The sequence below is a fragment of the Girardinichthys multiradiatus genome, chromosome 14 (assembly GCF_021462225.1).
Source record: "Girardinichthys multiradiatus isolate DD_20200921_A chromosome 14, DD_fGirMul_XY1, whole genome shotgun sequence".
Classification (NCBI taxonomy): domain Eukaryota; kingdom Metazoa; phylum Chordata; class Actinopteri; order Cyprinodontiformes; family Goodeidae; genus Girardinichthys; species Girardinichthys multiradiatus.
The window spans coordinates 6,293,103-6,312,696 of NC_061807.1; the positions used below are offsets into that span (position 1 = coordinate 6,293,103).

The following is a 19,594-nucleotide window of genomic DNA, read 5'->3' on the forward strand; positions in this document are numbered from 1 at the left end:
GTACTTCATATAGTACTTTAATGTGTCTTGCAGCAGTACTTCATATAGTACTCTAACGTGTCTTGCAGCAGTACTTCATATAGTACTCGAAAGTGTCCTGCAGCAGTACTTCCTATAGTACACTAACGTGTCTTGCAGCAGTACTTCATATAATACTCTAACGTGTCCTGCAGCAGTACTTCATATAGTACTCCAACGTATCCTGCAGCAGTATTTCATATAGTACTCTAACGTGTCCTGCAGCAGTACTTCATATAGTACTCTAACGTGTCCTGCAGCAGTACTTCATATAGTACTTTAATGTGTCCTGCAGCAGTACTTCATATAGTACTCTAACGTGTCTTGCAGCAGTACTTCATATAATACTCTAACGTGTCCTGCAGCAGTACTTCATATAGTACTCTAACGTGTCTTGCAGCAGTACTTCATATAGTATTCGAAAGTGTCCTGCAGCAGTACTTCATATTGTACACTAACGTGTATTGCAGCAGTACTTCATATAATACTCTAACGTGTCCTGCAGCAGTACTTCATATAGTACTCCAACGTATCCTGCAGCAGTATTTCATATAGTACTCTAACGTGTCCTGCAGCAGTACTTCATATAGTACTCTAACGTGTCCTGCAGCAGTACTTCATATAGTACTCTAACGTGTCCTGCAGCAGTACTTCATATAGTACTTTAATGTGTCCTGCAGCAGTACTTCATATAGTACTCTAACGTGTCCTGCAGCAGTACTTAATATAGTACTCTAACGTGTCCTGCAGCAGTACTTCATATAGTACTTTAATGTGTCCTGCAGCAGTACTTCATATAGTACTCTAACGTGTCTTGAAGCAGTACTTCATATAGTACTTTAATGTGTCCTGCAGCAGTACTTCATATAGTACTCTAACGTGTCTTGAAGCAGTACTTCATATAGTACTTTAACGTGTCCTGCAGCAGTACTTCACATAGTACACTAACGTGTCTTGCAGCAGTACTTCATATAGTACTCTAACGTGTCCTGCAGCAGTACTTCATATAGTACTCTAACGTGTCTTGCAGCAGTACTTCATATAGTACTCGAAAGTGTCCTGCAGCAGTACTTCATATAGTACACTAACGTGTCTTGCAGCAGTACTTCATATAATACTCTAACGTGTCCTGCAGCAGTACTTAATATAGTACTCTAACATGTCCTCCAGCAGTACTTCATATAGTACTCTAACGTGTCCTGCAGCAGTACTTCATATAGTACTTGAATGTGTCCTGCAGCAGTACTTCATATAGTACTCTAACGTGTCCTGCAGCAGTACTTCATATAGTACTCTAACGTGTCTTGCAGCAGTACTTCATATAATACTCGAACGTGTCCTGCAGCAGTACTTCATATAGTACTTTAATGTGTCTTGCAGCAATACTTCATATAGTACTCTAACGTGTCTTGCAGCAGTACTTCATATAGTACTCGAAAGTGTCCTGCAGCAGTACTTCATATAGTACACTAACGTGTCTTGCAGCAGTACTTCATATAATACTCTAACGTGTCCTGCAGCAGTACTTCATATAGTACTCCAACGTATCCTGCAGCAGTATTTCATATAGTACTCTAACGTGTCCTGCAGCAGTACTTCATATAGTACTCTAACGTGTCCTGCAGCAGTACTTCATATAATACTCTAACGTGTCCTGCAGCAGTACTTCATATAGTACACTAACGTGTATTGCAGCAGTACTTCATATAATACTCTAACGTGTCCTGCAGCAGCACTTCATATAGTACTCCAACGTATCCTGCAGCAGTATTTCATATAGTACTCTAACGTGTCCTGCAGCAGTACTTCATATAGTACTCTAACGTGTCTTGCAGCAGTACTTCATATAGTACTCTAACGTATCCTGCAGCAGTACTTCATATAATACTCGAACGTGTCTTGCAGCAGTATTTCATATAGTACTCTAACGTATCCTGCAGCAGTACTTCATATAGTACTCTAACGTATCCTGCAGCAGTACTTCATATAGTACACTAACGTGTCTTGCAGCAGTACTTCATATAATACTCTAACGTGTCCTGCAGCAGTACTTCATATAGTACTCTAACGTATCCTGCAGCAGTACTTCATATAGTACTCTAACGTGTCCTGCAGCAGTACTTCATATAGTACTCTAACGTGTCCTGCAGCAGTACTTTATATAATACTCTAACGTGTCCTGCAGCAGTACTTCATATAGTACTTTAACGTGTCCTGCAGCAGTACTTTATATAGTACTCTAACGTGTCTTGAAGCAGTACTTCATATAGTACTTTAACGTGTCCTGCAGCAGTACTTCATATAGTACTTTGATGTGTCCTGCAGCAGTACTTCATATAGTACTTTAATATGTCCTGCAGCAGTACTTCATATATTACTCTAACGTGTCCTGCAGCAGTACTTCATATGCTGCAGGACTTCATATAATACTCTAACGTGTCCTGCAGCAGTACTTCATATAGTACACTAACGTGTATTGCAGCAGTACTTCATATAATACTCTAACGTGTCCTGCAGCAGTACTTCATATAGTACTCCAACGTATCCTGCAGCAGTATTTCATATAGTACTCTAACGTGTCCTGCAGCAGTACTTCATATAGTACTCTAACATGTCTTGCAGCAGTACTTCATATAGTACTCTAACGTATCCTGCAGCAGTACTTCATATAGTACTCTAACGTGTCTTGCAGCAGTACTTCATATAATACTCGAACGTGTCTTGCAGCAGTACTTCATATAGTACTCTAACGTATCCTGCAGCAGTACTTCATATAGTACTCTAACGTATCCTGCAGCAGTACTTCATATAGTACACTAACGTGTCTTGCAGCAGTACTTCATATAATACTCTAACGTGTCCTGCAGCAGTACTTCATATAGTACTCTAACGTATCCTGCAGCAGTACTTCATATAGTACTCTAACGTGTCCTGCAGCAGTACTTCATATAGTACTCTAACGTGTCCTGCAGCAGTACTTCATATAGTACTCTAACGTGTCCTGCAGCAATACTTCATATAGTACTTTAACGTGTCCTGCAGCAGTACTTCATATAGTACTCTAACGTGTCTTGAAGCAGTACTTCATATAGTACTTTAACGTGTCTTGAAGCAGTACTTCATATAGTACTTTAACGTGTCCTGCAGCAGTACTTCATATAGTACTTTGATGTGTCCTGCAGTAGTACTTCATATAGTACTTTAATATGTCCTGCAGCAGTACTTCATATATTACTCTAACGTGTCCTGCAGCAGTACTTCATATAGTACTTTGATGTGTCCTGCAGCAGTACTTCATATAGTACTTTAATATGTCCTGCAGCAGTACTTCATATAGTACTCTAACGTGTCTTGAAGCAGTACTTCATATAGTACTTTAACGTGTCCTGCAGCAGTACTTCATATAGTACTTTAACGTGTACTGCAGCAGTACTTCATATAGTACTTTAATGTGTCCTGCAGCAGTACTTCATATATTACTCTAACGTGTCCTGCAGCAGTACTTCATATAGTACTTTGGTGTGTCCTGCAGCAGTACTTCATATAGTACTTTAATATGTCCTGCAGCAGTACTTCATATAGTACTCTAACGTGTCTTGAAGCAGTACTTCATATAGTACTTTAACGTGTCCTGCAGCAGTACTTCATATAGTACTTTAACGTGTACTGCAGCAGTACTTCATATAGTACTTTAATGTGTCCTGCAGCAGTACTTCATATATTACTCTAACGTGTCCTGCAGCAGTACTTCATATAGTACTTTGATGTGTCCCGCAGCAGTACTTCATATAGTACTTTAATATGTCCTGCAGCAGTACTTCATATAGTACTTTAACGTGTCCTGCAGCAGTACTTCATATAGTACTTTAATGTGTCCTGCAGCAGTACTTCATATAGTACTTTAACGTGTCCTGCAGCAGTACTTCATCTAGTACTTTAATATGTCCTGCAGCAGTACTTCATATAGTACTCTAACGTGTCCTCCAGCAGTACTTCATATAGTACTCTAAAGTGTCCTGCAGCAGTACTTCATATAGTACTTGAATGTGTCCTGCAGCAGTACTTTATATAGTACTTTAACGTGTCCAGCAGCAGTACTTCATATAGTACTTTAATGTGTCCTGCAGCAGTACTTCATATAGTACTTTAACGTGTCCTGCAGCAGTACTTCATATAGTACTTTAATGTGTCCTGCAGCAGTACTTCATATAGTACTCTAACGTGTCCTGCAGCAGTACTTCATATAGTACTCTAACATGTCCTGCAGCAGTACTTCATATAGTACTTGAATGTGTCCTGCAGCAGTACTTTATATAGTACTTTAACGTGTCCAGCAGCAGTACTTCATATAGTACTTTAATGTGTCCTGCAGCAGTACTTCATATAGTACTTTAACGTGTCCTGCAGCAGTACTTCATATAGTACTTTAATGTGTCCTGCAGCAGTACTTCATATAGTACTCTAACGTGTCCTGCAGCAGTACTTCATATAGTACTCTAACATGTCCTGCAGCAGTACTTCATATAGTACTCTAACGTGTCCTCCAGCAGTACTACAGAATACTTTAGGCTGTCCTGCAACAGTACTACAGAGTACTTCAAGCAGTCCTCCAGCTGTACTACAGAGTACTTCAGGCTGTCCTGCAGTCATGTGCAGATATATTTGCCCTGCAGTAAACCCGGTCCAGTCGGAGGACGGGTACCACCTAAAGGAGAGACTAAAGGGTAAAATGTGAGTGAGACAGTCTGAGGGTTCTGCCCTTTACAGTGAACGCTGACCCAGGTTCAGGTTTCTCCTGCAGATAAACTTTAACCTTCTCTGACATTTAGGGACCGTCAGCAAATTTCAGCTCCAGAAACACTCAGATGGTAAAGCGGACAGCATGAAACTGGGTCCGGCCATAACTTTACAGAACCAGACCAAAACACAAGGACATTGAGTCTGTTTGCAGAATGTTGACCTTCTTCCCTCCACTAACATCCATAGAGCTGCTATAACATTAAATCAGATGTAAAATCCTTACATCATGATGCAAAAAGAAGCTCCGCTGAAAAACAAAATGAGCAGAAGACCTCAGAAAGCATCTCTGACAGAAGGAAGAGACCCAAACTGGTCTGAAGAAACCAGAGAAGACCAGAGAGACCTAAACTAACATTAAATAACAGTGAGACGTTCCTCAGAGTGACAGAAAACAGCATTAAACAGACCAGCACCTTCCTGGATGAGGCTCCTCTCTGCACAGTTCTGACATTAGTGTCCTTCTAGTGGACTTTTCAGGTTCTGCTCCTCCTGCCACATTCAGACACTCCCTGCCTCTCCCTCCTCCCTCCTCCCTCCTCCCTCTGCACACAGTGGCTATAAAAACCCCTCAGAGACAAAGACAGACACTTTCCACCTCAGTCAGGCGGACAGACGGACAGTCGGACGGCCAGAGACGAACCCTTCCTCTCTTCTCAGAGCTGCACCTCTCAGGTGAGTCCACTCAGGACACAAATCCCCTCCAACCCGTCCCTTTTTAGACTTTCAGAACCAGTCAGTCAGACACAGCTGCTTCCTGGTTGGCTCCAGTTCACACCACCTACCAGCTTGCTTTTATTTTGAAAGGGCACTTATTTAACTTAACATGAAGGTGGAGACATTTTGTGTCAGTTGTATGCGGTTTTGGTTGATTTGGACATGGAACTGACCAAAGTTTGACTGTGAGCCCGCTGAAGGTCAGAGAGCTGAAATGTAACAAACAGCAGGAGGAGCTCAAAGTCCGCAGACACGTACACCCACTGAGACACAAAACACACACTGTTACCCACACTGACCCACCCAGGACGGCTGCAGGGGGCCTGGGGAGCACTGTAGGTAAAACCCAGCGGACCAAACTAAACCAATAAGGTTCTGGATCAGTTTCAAGGTCTAAATAGCAAGTAAAGTTATGGATACTGGGTTTTTATTGGGTGAATAGAGCATTTAAATTACTCAGCAGTGCAGAATCCATCTGATAGATAGAACCTACTGACGGGTTCTGGTTAATTCGGTTTTATTTGGGCTCAATAACAGCAAGTTATGTTCCAGGTGGTTGAATATGTGTGGTTGGTCTGGATCTACCTGGGGTGACATTTCACCACAGTTTCACCTTAATATGAAGCTGTGGAGAAAAGTAGTTAGTAGGTAAAAATGCAGCTCTGAACAAAAGCTGAAGAAGAAGCTGCAGTAATGCATCTTAAAGCAGGTGTGAGTGTGTGTGTGTGTGTGTGTGGGGGGGGGGGGGGGGGGGGGGGGGGTAAAGACTTTGTAAAGGCCATCATTGGTTTCAGATGTTCTTTAAGGACCACAGCTGTTCACCTCAGACCCCCCCCCACACACACACACACACACACACACATGCGCTGTATCCATGAATGAATACAATAAAGAGCTCCAGCTTTTGATGATGCAAATAAAGGTAAATACATCTCATGTGGGTCTTTCCAACAGAACTCCAGAACTCTGGCAGTACTTTAACTGCACTGCGGGTCCAGAATACTGTAACTGAGTGATACTTGTGTACTTTAAAGTACGTGCCTGTTCCCTGGCTGCAGTTATCAGAAATAGTTATCAGCTCTCAGATGCCTTCAAATGTCAGATGGTACTGCCTGGTTCTAACCCTGACCTCCTTAGAAAGGTCCAGTAAAAGGTCAGCGGCTCCTCCTGCTGCAGTATAAAAATATCTGAGCCTGACCCTCCCCCGTCCTTCAGCACAATGGTTTCTCCCTCCTGTTGGTCCTATCAGCTGTCGGCCAACTGAACACAGTTCTGATTGGCTGTTTACGGGGTGGGCGGGGTTTCCACAGAGGCATTATGGAGGCATTATGGAGGTGTTATGGAGGCATTATGAAGGAATTATGGAGGTGTTATGGAGGTGTTATGGAGGCATTATGAAGGAATTATGGAGGTGTTATGGCGTTTAACCGGATCTCTGCTGCAGGTCTGACACACACCAACTGGTCAACAGGCAGAGGAAGGACAGGCTCTTTTATCTCAAAGATTCCTGAGACAAAACCCAAATGGACCGCACCATCTCTGATAGAATCAATCTGTGTTCAGATCTTTGCTAACTTTACTGCTAATGGTCCAACAAGGACAGGGTCCAACTGAGTCCAGGTCATTTGTAGACAGGGTCTAACTCTGCAGTAGGTGGAGTACCGGGCCCAACTATGTTCAGATAGTCCAGGAAAAGGGTCCGAATGTAAAGACAGACAGAATATATCCCCTTGGAGGACATAGTTCTGTCTAGTTTTAGGACTCTCAGTAGAGGACGCCCTCCCAGTTGTGGCTCTGGTTCTGGTCTTCTTGTTCTGAGTAGGATTCTGTTCCAGGGTTCTGACCTGGTTAGAACCCTGGAACAGAATCTGGTTGACCTGGGATACCTAATGGACCGGATGTCTGATCTCTTGCTGAATTAAACTGGTGAACACCTCAGACAGCTGACCCGGTTAACAGTTCTGTTCCTCCTTGTGTCCCCTTGTGTCCCCTAGTCAGGATGTCCATCACCAAGATTCACGCTCGTGAGATTCTGGACTCCAGAGGAAACCCCACTGTGGAGGTGGACCTGTGGACAGCCAAAGGTGAGCAGCAGCACCTATGATGTGTCTCAGATGTTCGTCGGTGTCACGGAACTAAATTCAAACCATGTCTCAGGTCTCTTCAGAGCTGCTGTCCCCAGTGGTGCGTCTACCGGTGTCCATGAGGCCCTAGAGCTCCGTGATGGAGATAAGAGCCGTTACCTGGGCAAAGGTAGGAGGAGACCTGTGAGGACAGGTGAGCCTGAGAACTGCCTGCAGCACCGCTGCTAACACCTGTCTGTCTGCAGGTACCCAAAAGGCTGTGGACCATGTCAACAAGGAGATCGCCCCCAAGCTGATTGAGAAGGTATCTGTTAGGGTTCACCTTCAGCAGGTTCTCAGAAGGTTCTGGCACTGTGGAGCCCATTTTTAGGTTAAAGCTAACAGGCTCTTTCTACCTGTCTGTCTTCCAGAAATGCAGCGTTGTAGAGCAGGAGAAGATTGACAAATTCATGCTGGAGTTGGATGGCACTGAGAACAAATGTAAGGACCAGTTCATTTGTCCTGCCTGTCTGTGTCTCCATCTGTCTCTCACCTGTGACCATGTCTCTGCTTGTAGCTAAGTTCGGAGCTAACGCCATTCTGGGCGTGTCGTTGGCTGTCTGCAAGGCTGGAGCAGCAGAGAAGGGAGTTCCTCTCTACCGCCACATCGCCGACCTTGCCGGACACAAGGATGTCATCCTTCCTGTTCCTGTGAGTGGGAGGGGCTTCCAATGAGAGGGCGGGGTCCGGGAGTGGGAGTGGCTTTGGCTTCATTCATGATGTTTAGTAGGAACATCTGGCCCGATCTCTGTGAAACAGACTCAGTTGGAGATGGGTGGAATGTATCATAAAATTAAATTCAGTTTATTTATATAGCGCCAATTCACAACAATTCTCAAGGCTCTTCACAAAGGGTTAGGAATGGTGCGGGTTGTTGGGGAGGTTAGATTAAACTACTGAGTGTTAGAGTTTGGACATTTTAGAATGGGGTACTAAGTAAAATAATAAACTGATAAAGTTTGTCCATCTAGAGCCCACTGATGGTCATTATTATACTAAAAACCACAAGGATTGGGATACCTCTCTCTGTCAGACTGATTATAACCATTGGAAAAGAGAAGGGGTCATACAGGTAGCAGAAATGGAGGGTGTGTTTGCACCTCAACCATAACTGAGCCGGTTTAGGCTAAACCTGACTCCTCCTTACTCCAACCAACAGGGAGGGAAGAAAACGGAGGTAAAAAATAATTGGAGAGTGTTGTTGCCTGTTGCATTGTGTGAAAGGTGGGTAAATTTAAAATGGGCTAAGTTAATTTAATCGAATCATATAGATGTCAAGTCAGGTTCATACATTTCAATTAATCCTAACTATCAAACAGTCAGATTCAGTTATTTATTCAAACTGGATGAAAAGTTTTTCTATCTAAGGAAACCCAGCAGATTGCATCCAGTCAGTGACTTGCAGCATTCACTCCTCCTGGATGAGCATGTAGTCGTTTCACCTAGAAAGAAAGAACAGATAAACTCTGAGCCAGTTTTCAAGGTTAGAGTCTGAAAGAGAGAACATAGAGTTAGTTACAGTAGAAGCTCAGTCAGTAGCCATGTCTAGGAGAGAGAAAGGGTTAAACACTAAAAGACAGGGCCATGTGGATCATCTGTAGAAGGTGAGCATTAAGTTGTTGCCAGCAGAAGCTTGGATGATGCCCCTCTCCAGAAAGGTGTCACAGGTAGACACAGAGCCAGGCCAGGTGTAGCTTCTAGGAAGAGAAAAGAGAGAACAAAGTTAAAAGTTGAAATAACAGCAAATAATGCAAAATTGGAGAGTAGTGTGAGAATGTAGCGAAGAGGGTGAAAGTGTTCATTATGTCCTCCAGCAGCCTAAGCCTATAGCAGCATAACTACAGAGATAACTCAGGATAACCTAAGCCACTCTAACTATTAGCTTTATCAAAAAGGAAAGTTTTAAGCCTAGCCTTAAAAGTAGACAGGGTGTCTGCCTCACGGACTAAAACTGGGAGCTGGTTCCACAGGAGAGGAGCCTGATAACTAAAGGATCTGCCTCCCATTCTACTTCTAGAGACTCTAGGAACCACCAGTAAACCTGCAGTCTGAGAACAAAGTGCTCTGTTAGGAACATATGGACCAATCAGATCTCTGATGTATGATGGAGCTAGATCATCAAGGGCTTTATATGTGAGGAGGAGAATTTTAAATTATATTCTGGATTTAACAGGGAGCCAATGAAGGGAAGCTAAAATAGGAGAAATATGATCTCTCTTTTTAATTTTCATCAGAACTCTTGCTGCAGCATTTTGGATCAGTTCTTCATTGATTGGACTGTAGGAACTGTGTCTGTCCTCCTGTATGTGTGCTGGTGGTTATCACCTATTTCTACATGATGTTCACAGGCCTTTAACGTGATCAATGGTGGAAGTCACGCTGGAAACAAACTGGCCATGCAGGAGTTCATGATTCTGCCTGTTGGAGCTTCAAACTTCCATGAGGCCATGAGGATTGGGGCTGAGGTACCATGAGCTTCCGCTAACAGCACTGCTCCTCTGATTCTACTATGTTCCCCAGTAATGTTTTTCTCATTGTGTGAGTTCAGGTCTACCACAACCTGAAGAACGTCATCAAAGCCAAATATGGCAAAGATGCCACCAACGTGGGAGATGAGGGCGGCTTCGCCCCCAACATCCTGGAGAACAATGAGGGTGAGACTCCGGCTGTCTGGATGTGTCTGAAGTTATCTTGGACTAACTTTAGTTCCAACACAGGTTCTGAATACTTTTGTGTCCGCAGCCCTGGAGCTGCTGAAGACAGCCATTGAGAAGGCCGGGTACCCCGATAAGATCATCATTGGTATGGATGTAGCTGCCTCAGAGTTCTTCCGCAACGGCAAGTACGACCTGGACTTCAAGTCGCCTGATGACCCATCCAGACACATCAGTGGGGAGCAGCTGGGAGACCTGTACCGCAGCTTCATCAAGGGCTACCCAGGTAAAGACACGCCTAGAACACTGGAAGCTTATTTACACACAGGTACCACAGGAAATAAAGGTGACATAAATCCTAATATTTACCGGTTCTGGGGATCTCAGTCAGAACCACAGCAACTATAACTGAATATGTTACTTTTGATTTAATGGAATTATTTCTAAATGTTTATATTTAGATATCACACAAGTGCTATGGTATAACTCCACCTGTAGGGGGCAGCATAATGTGCTTTGTTTTGAAGTCACGGTCTCTGTGTCTGACTCCAGTTCAATCCATTGAGGATCCATTTGACCAGGACGACTGGGAACAATGGGCTAAATTCACCTCCTCTGTAGACATCCAGGTGAGACGGAGATGGACGGGTGTTTCCTGCTTATTATGAACAACGTGGTTTCCCTGACTTATTTGTGTGTCTGTCTCCACCAATCAGATTGTAGGAGATGATCTTACAGTGACCAATCCAAAGAGGATTCAGCAGGCAGTGGACAAGAAGGCCTGCAACTGTCTTCTGCTTAAAGTCAACCAGATCGGCTCCGTTACCGAGTCCATCCAGGCGTAAGACACAGACCTGTCTGCCTGAACTATTCTTACACTCAATGATGCTGTCTGACTATGTGGCTTTCAACCCATGTCTGTGTCTCTGTCCACCTGTCTCGTCTGACCAGACCTGTGTCTCTGTCCACCTGTCCCTTTCTGAACAGACCTGTGTCCCAGTCCACCTGTCCCTCTCTGATCCTGTCTCTTTGTGTCTCAGGTGTAAGTTGGCACAGAGCAGCGGGTGGGGTGTGATGGTTAGCCATCGTTCTGGAGAGACTGAAGACACCTTCATCTCTGACCTGGTGGTTGGACTCTGCACTGGACAGGTAGGTTGGGGGGAGGACAGATGGGGCCTGGTCCACAGACAGTCAGAGCCAACAGAACTCCTTCCTTTCTCCTGCTGCTTGGTTCCACTAATGATGTCCGCTCTGTTTCTCAGATTAAGACTGGCGCCCCCTGCAGGTCAGAGCGTCTGGCCAAATACAACCAGCTGATGAGGTGAGCACCCGATTCCTACAAAATAAAAGTCCTTGTGTTTCAGAGTAAAAGCTTAACTAACCCACTGCTTCTGCAGGATCGAGGAGGAACTCGGAGACAAGGCCAAGTTCGCTGGGAAAGACTTCCGCCACCCAAAGATCAACTGAGACTCCGCCCTGCCTTACCTGCTTGCTGTCACCATGCCAACAGACTGACGCCCCTCCCCTTACAGTGTGAGGGTCATAAGGGGGATTTAGCCCCACCCTCCCAGTTGTAATTCCACAAACAATGTTTTGTATAAAAACTCAAAGAGAGTAAACAAAAAGAAATAAAAGCAGTTTTCTGAGTCATTGCTTCAGTTCTTGATCTTTATTAGCCGGGACACAACCTGCTTCCTGCAGGGTCTCAGTGATGCATCCAAGAATGTCAGCTGATGAGAAAGAACAACATAAAGGTTCTAATTTCAGCCTGAAAGTGAACCTCAGACTCAGCAGGAGTCTGAGGTTCATGTCCACACACACACACACACACACACACACACACACACACACTGCGGTGTGACGTCAATGCTGATTGGCTGAGGAGTTTGGGCTGCAGGCAGCATGTTGCCTGGCGATGACCAGCAGCCGTGTCGAGCCTCTTACTGAAACTGGGACGACCAGAACCAACCTGAGGTACAGACCTGACTGATGGACCTCGCAGGGACATGAAGAGGAAGAAGCATTGTGTGTTGACATGTACTCCTCCAGACTCCAGAACCATTAACAACCGGACTTTCTGTAATCCCGTCATATACCCTCAGAACATATCAGGGTGAAACTCAGAAACCATTTTTAGACCAGTAGTGCTGTTAGGTTTAACCGGACTTGTAAGGACAAGGAGATCAGCTCCAGGGTCCTCTTTAGAGAGGAGACAGTTTAAATTATGGTTTGACACCTTCTCTAGGATGCTCTTCAGAAACCCAGGAGCCTCCGAAAGGTCTGGAGGAACTTGTTGTGTGAGGTTTAATTCAGACTCTCTTTGCTGCTATTGCTGTGATGACCTGCAGCCTCTTTCAGACTGGGTGACTGATGACCTTTGATCCTCTGGGTGTGTGTGTGTGTGTGTGTGTGGGTGGGTGTTTTATGTGGTCCTGATGACGTCAGAGGCTGAATGGGGGGCGGGGTTTTGTCCGACAGGGACAAAGACGGCAGGGGGTCATTAAACACACACCCATCCTTCAGATCATGTGAGACTTCTGTAGCCCCGCCCCCTTCCTCAGGAAAAAGTTTCCAACAACAACATGGTCTCCGTGGGAACAGTTTAGGAAGAGGTCAGAGGTCACAGAGCAGCAGAGAGGAACAATGTTAAGTGTTTGGGTTTACAGGGAGGATTCTGTCATCAGATTGGCTGAGAAGGTGGGGATGAAGATGGAGATGATTCTTCATCCTGGATTTTCTCTGAAACATTTTCCCCACCTTAGAGCTCCTTGTGGACTAGATGGACCATCTCATGGACTCTGAGGACTGGACATCTCATAGGAATATGACCACCTGAATAAGGATGAACATCTGAGGTCTGATGGAGCCTTTCAGGGATCCTCTTCTGCAGGACAGTTCAGTAAATTCAAGCCTTACAAGAATCAGTTTTCTCTCTGAGATCTGGAAAGGTGTCTGTCTGAGTTGCCTCCACAACTGCCAGAAGGAAAGGAGAAAATATTCTGGAGCACCAGAAATTCCCACAACAACAGCACTCTTTAAAATCTGATTCCTTGTTGCAGAAACCTGGAACACTTCAGCCCTGCACCTTCTGCTGGAACATCTGCATTGCAGCTTTTCTTCTACTGTTCTGACTTAAACGTTGGTGCTGAAACTCCTCAGAAGTCTCCAGGTGTTGATGTACCTCCATTAAATCCTCCATCTGGATGATATTTCTCTCCACTGAGCCACAGATCAGGTCTTCATGTGGAAGCTGTGTGTAGACCTCATTGACAGAGAAGTTAGTGCTGGGTTTCAGACATAAGTTCATTCATCGGGGCTTAGACCAACCTGGTCTAACAGAAGATTAGAAGTCATGAAGTCCAGAAGGAAGTCTGTAAATGAGGCAGAAAAGATGAGCCTAGAACATTACGCTGGTTCCGTTTGATTCACTGTGGATGAAGTTCTTCTGGTTTCAGCATGATATTGGAGTAAAAGTATCCATATCTGTGGAGCTAAATATATTATATAATATTAAAGTGTCTCTTCTAGGTGGTAGATCATAAGTGTTGGCACCCACAGACAGCCTGGGGTCCTTCCTGAATATCTCCACAGACAACGTGGTGATGTTCTGCTGTTGACTCATCATTTCCAACCTGAGGTCCACCTTCATGCAAGAGCAGAACCTCTGGGACACTGAGATGATTTTATCTTGTCATGAAAAGTCATTCATTCCCTAACAACCATGGAACCAGGACCAGAATTCATCAAGACTCCAGGACCTGGATATCATTTGGACATTATGAGGTTGTGTAGCTCATCCAGTACCAATGCTGTTAATAACTGATTCCTCTTTTCCAACCAACACATGGTTCTGATCCAGTTCCACTTCCTGAACGTGTTTCCATTATTGAAAGAGGTTCCAGGGCGTGAAATATGGTTGAACTTGGGCACCAGCAGGAGACCTGGTTTATGGTGGCGAAGATGAAGAAGATCCCATGGTACCACGCTTCCTTCTGCGCCGTGTAGGGCCCACTGATGCATCATTAGTTCCTCAAACTGTGTCAATGAAGCACCAACATTCAAAGACACCAGAACCGAACTGAACAGTTCTTCAGGTGGAACCCAGTTTGAGTTGGTTTAAATCCGGCTCCTTCTCCTCTTTTTAGGCTTTGAAATCAATCAAACGTTGACTTTCAGACCCAATAACCTTTTATATAAATTTAGACCGGTTGCTTGGATGAGATTTCATCTTCATCCAGCATTCATCTCAAGTCAGCCAGTTCGGTTGTGTTGGTCACTCTGGTCCAAACATCTCACCCAATGTCACCCACAAGTGTTCAGTGGAGCTAAGGCCAGAACCAGGTAAATCATCTTCTCCAGTCTCCCACTGTGGAGGTCATGTTTTATAAAGCCTGCTCTGTGGGGGACAGAGTTTGGTCCCTCAACATCTTCTCAACGTCTCTCTGCACTGAGATGCCTCCAAGGATGACCAGCCTTGTTTGCTCAGTGAAGGACATGTTGGCCCACACCATCACGCAGCCTCCACCAGAAGCTGTTTGTCATCAGCAGAGAAGACCTACAACTTCTTCATGGGGGAAAACCCACTGCAGATCCTACAGAGATGTTTCCTTACCTCACAGCGTTGCAGCCGTATGAGACTGTTGCCTAGAAACCATGCTGCAACACAGAATTAACGTCACCACCGGGTTCAGCCCAGATGTCTTTGGACCTCCTCTCCGGGTCTCTGTTTCTGGGGTCTCACGTGTTCGACACACATCACGGACCTCGTGTGTGTGTGAGACAGCGTTTCCGGGGCGACGGCATGAAGACCTGAATGACCTGGAGAATGTGTGACATCACAGCGCCGGGTGGCATAAAAGCGGGACTCTGTGGTTGTTCTGCAGACTCCGACCTGTCCTGGCACATTCCGGGACCGACCCAGATTTTAGAACCATAAAGCAATTCTTTTGGACCGGACGATCAACAACCAGCTAAAACTTCTGGACCTTTGTTGGACTTGTTTGTGGAAGTAAGTTCTGCTGATTTATCACCATTTTAATGATAATAATTAAAGCATGCAGGTTTATGTTCTGCTGAAGGACCAGAACCTGCTCTGGTCGATCCAAACTTTTCTCTTTAAGATTAACATGAATTTACGTGAGTAAAATTCAAAGAAACTTTATTTTTATTAGAGTTATTTCATAAAACATTTATTAATTAACAATAAATGACTGGATTGAACTGAGTTGTTTTGAGATAAATTACATTTCCTGACTGAAAAATAAAATAATAAAGATTTTAACGGTCATGTCCTTAAATTAGAAGAAGAAGAAGCAGATCTTAAGGAGTGAAGATGTGTTTCTGGGTTGTTGATGGGAAGATCTCAGCTTCAAAGCTGCGAGGAACACATTTATTAATATGAATAAAATAACTGAACTCATTCACAGGCTGGAGGTGTCTGACCTGCTAACAGGAGCTCAGAGACAAACGGACGTCAAGATGCTGTCCTCCTGTTTGTCCACAGCGTCCACCAGGGGGACAGTTTGTTCTCTGGTTCTGAAAAATAAAACTGCAGAACCAGTTCTTTTGTTTCAGATATTTTATCTCTTTGACTCTGATGAAGACGTCTCACTGAGTATCTTTATGAGTTATTTAAGGCTTCTCAGCCTCCGCCTGGGTCAGTACTTCCATATAGGACCCGTATGGGAAGGACGGGCCCCAGATGGGACAAGTCTATGTAAAATGTGGGACCCATATGGATCGTAGATGTGCTCAGTCTGAACTGATTATCTTTTAACCCATTTCGGACCTCCACAGGGGACCCATATGATTTGGCATTTCCAGGTTCTATGTAGGTAACCCAAGTGGGTCCAATAGAAGAAGCCCTTAGTGGGCCCAGTCAGTCCGTAACCAGGGTTAAATGGGTCATGTTTCACGGCTCAGAGCTCTAGATGGTTTTTGGTTTTTAGAGTTTTTTAAGGTGAAATAAAATAAAAGTTTGACTATGAAACGTTGAATTTAACTCAGGTTGAATCTGTTTCTGTTTCATTTTAATAAAAACATTTAAAACATTAAAACATTTTCTGAACATTTTTTTCTTTTCAGGTTTTAAAGGATAATTTATTTTTGGTCTCCAAATAAAGATGGCTGCCTCTTCTTCTGTTCCTGTGATCCTCCTTCTCCTCCTCTCGGTTTCCGTGGAAACGAGGCCTTCTCCTCATAACGATGACAAACAGGTCTGTGGAGGCCTTCATCTTCTTCACCCTTCTTCTTCATCAGTTTCATCTCTTTCATCTCTGCGTGCTCGGATCTCACCAATGATTGGTCGGTCCTGGTCATGTGACTGATCTGCTCATTAATGTTATTGATTACCTGCTCATTTCTTCAGGTGTTACTCTCTCTTTTGGGCTCTCGCATCACTTCTCTCATCGAGGCCACGCCCACCTCTGATGACATCACAGAAGGCTCTGCTTCCCCACCAACATTCCTGCCTCCATCCCTGAGGTTAGCCCTGAATCACCACGGAAACACGAGCGGATTGGCCAGTAGACAGGAGGCCGTCCCTCGGTTCTTCCTGGACTTCCTGCGGCGGCAGGTGAAGACGAGGAGGCGGAGCCGCAAATCCATGGTGGGAGGAAGAGGATGTTTTGGGATGAAGCTGGACCGCATTGGCTCCATCAGTGGGCTGGGATGTTAGGGACTCAGTATGCTGCCCTAGGGTCAGTTACCATGGTAACTGTGTTGCAACTAAGGCTCCATCTTGCTGTGTTATTATTAATCAAAAGATGACTCTGCGTGACCTCTGACCTCCGGGACGTCCTGGTCCATCAGGTGGAGACTTCATGCTGGACTTTACTAACCACACACGCAGACAAATGTTGTAGTGATGAAGACTCTGGTAGTCAGCCTTGTAATGATCTCTGACCCAGAACTGTGTGTGTGTGTGTGTGTGTGTGTGTGTGTGTTTAACATGTAGACGTCTGTTAGTGCCGACTCAGCTCAGGCTGCATTAAACTGAATCTGAAATCTTTGCTCCAGCTGCTTTATTTAATCAGAACCAACATTTAAACCCGGTTTAAATGGACTTAAACTGTGAGACTCGGGTCAAATGTTCTGGGTCTCCACAGAACTAGCGTAATTGGGTCAGGTTTGTAGGCCACCTTGCTCACATACACTTTTTTCATCTCAGAGATCAGGACTTTGTGATGGTCATTCCAGAACATGGACTTTGTTGTCCTTCAGACACCATGGACCTAATCTGATGGTGTGTTGAGGGACGTCGTACATCTGAAGAACCCATTGGTGTCCAAGCTTTAACCTCCTGGCTGATGTCTTCAGAGGTTGCTTTAACTTTTCCTGATAATCTTCTTTCTTCATAGCGTAATCTATTTGTAGAGTCCACCAGTCCCTCCTGCAGTAAAACACCCCCACAGCATGATGCTGCCACCCCCTTACTTAACAGGTGGGATGGTGTCGTTAGGCTTTCAGGTTTCCTCTGTTTTCCTCCAAATGTACCAATGGTCATTATGTTCAAACACTTTAGTTTTAACATCATTAGATCAGAGGACACGTCTCAAATAATGAAGGTCTTGTTCCCTGAAGACATTTACAAACTGGAATCTGGGTTGGTTCCCAGTCTAGCCAACCAGCTGGTTCTTACTGCAACCATCATGTCCCACTGCAACGATGGGATGGCATTGGTTTAATAAACAGGAGAGAACAGCTTCATCAGAAGGGCCTCCTGGGGGTTGGACAAGGAGGAGAGTCAGGCTGCAGTCTCAGTCCACTCCCACCTCCAGGTGGCGCTGTTGGAGAAAGAAAAGGAGGAATTCCAGATAATAGCTGGAGTGCATCTCAGTCACAATGAGCACATTCAAAGGTCTCACATTAGACTGAGGCTCATCGTGCAGGAAATGGATCATAGCAGATAAACTGTGGATCATCATATTTAGATGTCTAAACTCGAACTGATCTCATTATTAAATTATTTATTTAGAATATTTATCGTCATGGAGCTTAATGGGTCACTCCAGGAAACAGACCCAGAGAGGCATATTAATTGATTTCATTGCATCATCGTTATATTCACACTTTCAATTAGTCACTAACAAACTCATAAATAACTTATTGGTAATCATATTAATATATTTTAAGTATTTGTTAAAACATAGAAAAGAGTGGCTTGTCCTCTTCAGGTTGGAGGGAAGTTCCTGCCTCAAGTGAAGGTGTTCAAATATATTGAGGTCTTGTTCATGAATGAGGGGAGAATGGAGCAGGAGATCGACAGACGGACCGGTGCAGCCATCACAGTAATGAGGACAATGTGTCCATCCATTGTAGTGAAGAGAGAGCTGAGCCAAAAGGCAAAGCTATTGATATGCTAGTCGGTCTACGTTCCTACCCTCACCTATGGCCACGAACTTTGGGTCATGACCGAAAGAACAAGATCCCGGATACAAGCGGCTAAAACGAACTTCCTCCGTAGGGTGGCACTCAGAGTAGAGCCGCTGCTCCTCCACATCGAGAGGAGTCAGCTGAGGTGACTTAGGCATCTGTTTTAGATGACCCCTGGACGCTCGAGAGGTGTTCCAGGCACATCCAACTGGGAGGAGGTCCAGGACACACTGGAGGGACTATGTCTCTTGGCTGGCCTAGGGAACGCCTCGAGCTCCCCCAGAGGAGCTGGAGGAAGTGCTTGTTGTTATTAAGGCCAGTTAAATGTTAACAGTGTGGCTGTTCTGGCCCATGGGTCCAGTCCAAATGTAACGTCAATAATGTCAGGCTTGGCTGACCCATCGGATCACACCTGCCACCATGGAACCACAGTGAGATGGACCATATGTTGATGTCTGTTCATCTTTCTAGTACAGTTTCACATTGTTTAGATGGAAGGCAACATCTCTTCTATGTCTGTTCACTGAGAACTTTCTCAGTTTATAACGAGGTATGGGGAGGAAGAGCGGAACTGTTAATGAACCAGGGATGATTTAGGTTAGTTCAGGATTAAAACACAGCATAATGAAGGAAAGCTTCTGGTTGGCTTATCTAGTGATTAATGGTGTGGTTGAGGTTTGGCCCTGCTCCCAAACCTTAGTTTTACCACGTTAACAGCATGATGTTTCAGACGCAAGGCAGCCATGTTGAAGTGTGTGGTTAGGGATGGAGAGAAACCTCTGACTTTCCAAATCAGACTTCTGGATTCAGACTGCAGTTGATTTATCTGAGTTGGTATTAAAATATTTTAACTTTTAAAAACAAATGGACGCTTAGTTCTTAAGAAATGGCAAAATTAGGTCCACCAAAGTT

General features: G+C 44.6%; 2 protein-coding genes across 2 annotated transcripts; both read left to right on the forward strand.

Moving 5' to 3' along the window:
• The first annotated feature begins 5,348 nt into the window (after positions 1–5,348).
• eno3 (enolase 3, (beta, muscle)) lies at positions 5,349–11,955 on the forward strand. The gene is made up of 14 exons (XM_047385046.1): positions 5,349–5,490; positions 7,527–7,616; positions 7,690–7,785; positions 7,862–7,920; positions 8,027–8,096; positions 8,173–8,306; positions 10,004–10,120; positions 10,204–10,309; positions 10,398–10,595; positions 10,862–10,938; positions 11,026–11,150; positions 11,350–11,458; positions 11,572–11,630; positions 11,707–11,955. Exons 2-14 carry the CDS (start codon positions 7,532–7,534, stop codon positions 11,774–11,776), a joined length of 1,305 nt encoding a protein of 434 aa, XP_047241002.1. The 5' UTR covers positions 5,349–5,490; positions 7,527–7,531; the 3' UTR covers positions 11,777–11,955.
• Positions 11,956–15,191: 3,236 nt separating this feature from the next.
• Positions 15,192–17,319, forward strand: si:ch73-265d7.2 (C-type natriuretic peptide 2). Its single transcript, XM_047386725.1, has 3 exons — positions 15,192–15,317; positions 16,394–16,524; positions 16,677–17,319. Exons 2-3 carry the CDS (start codon positions 16,432–16,434, stop codon positions 16,983–16,985), a joined length of 402 nt encoding a protein of 133 aa, XP_047242681.1. The 5' UTR covers positions 15,192–15,317; positions 16,394–16,431; the 3' UTR covers positions 16,986–17,319.
• Positions 17,320–19,594: the final 2,275 nt, after the last annotated feature.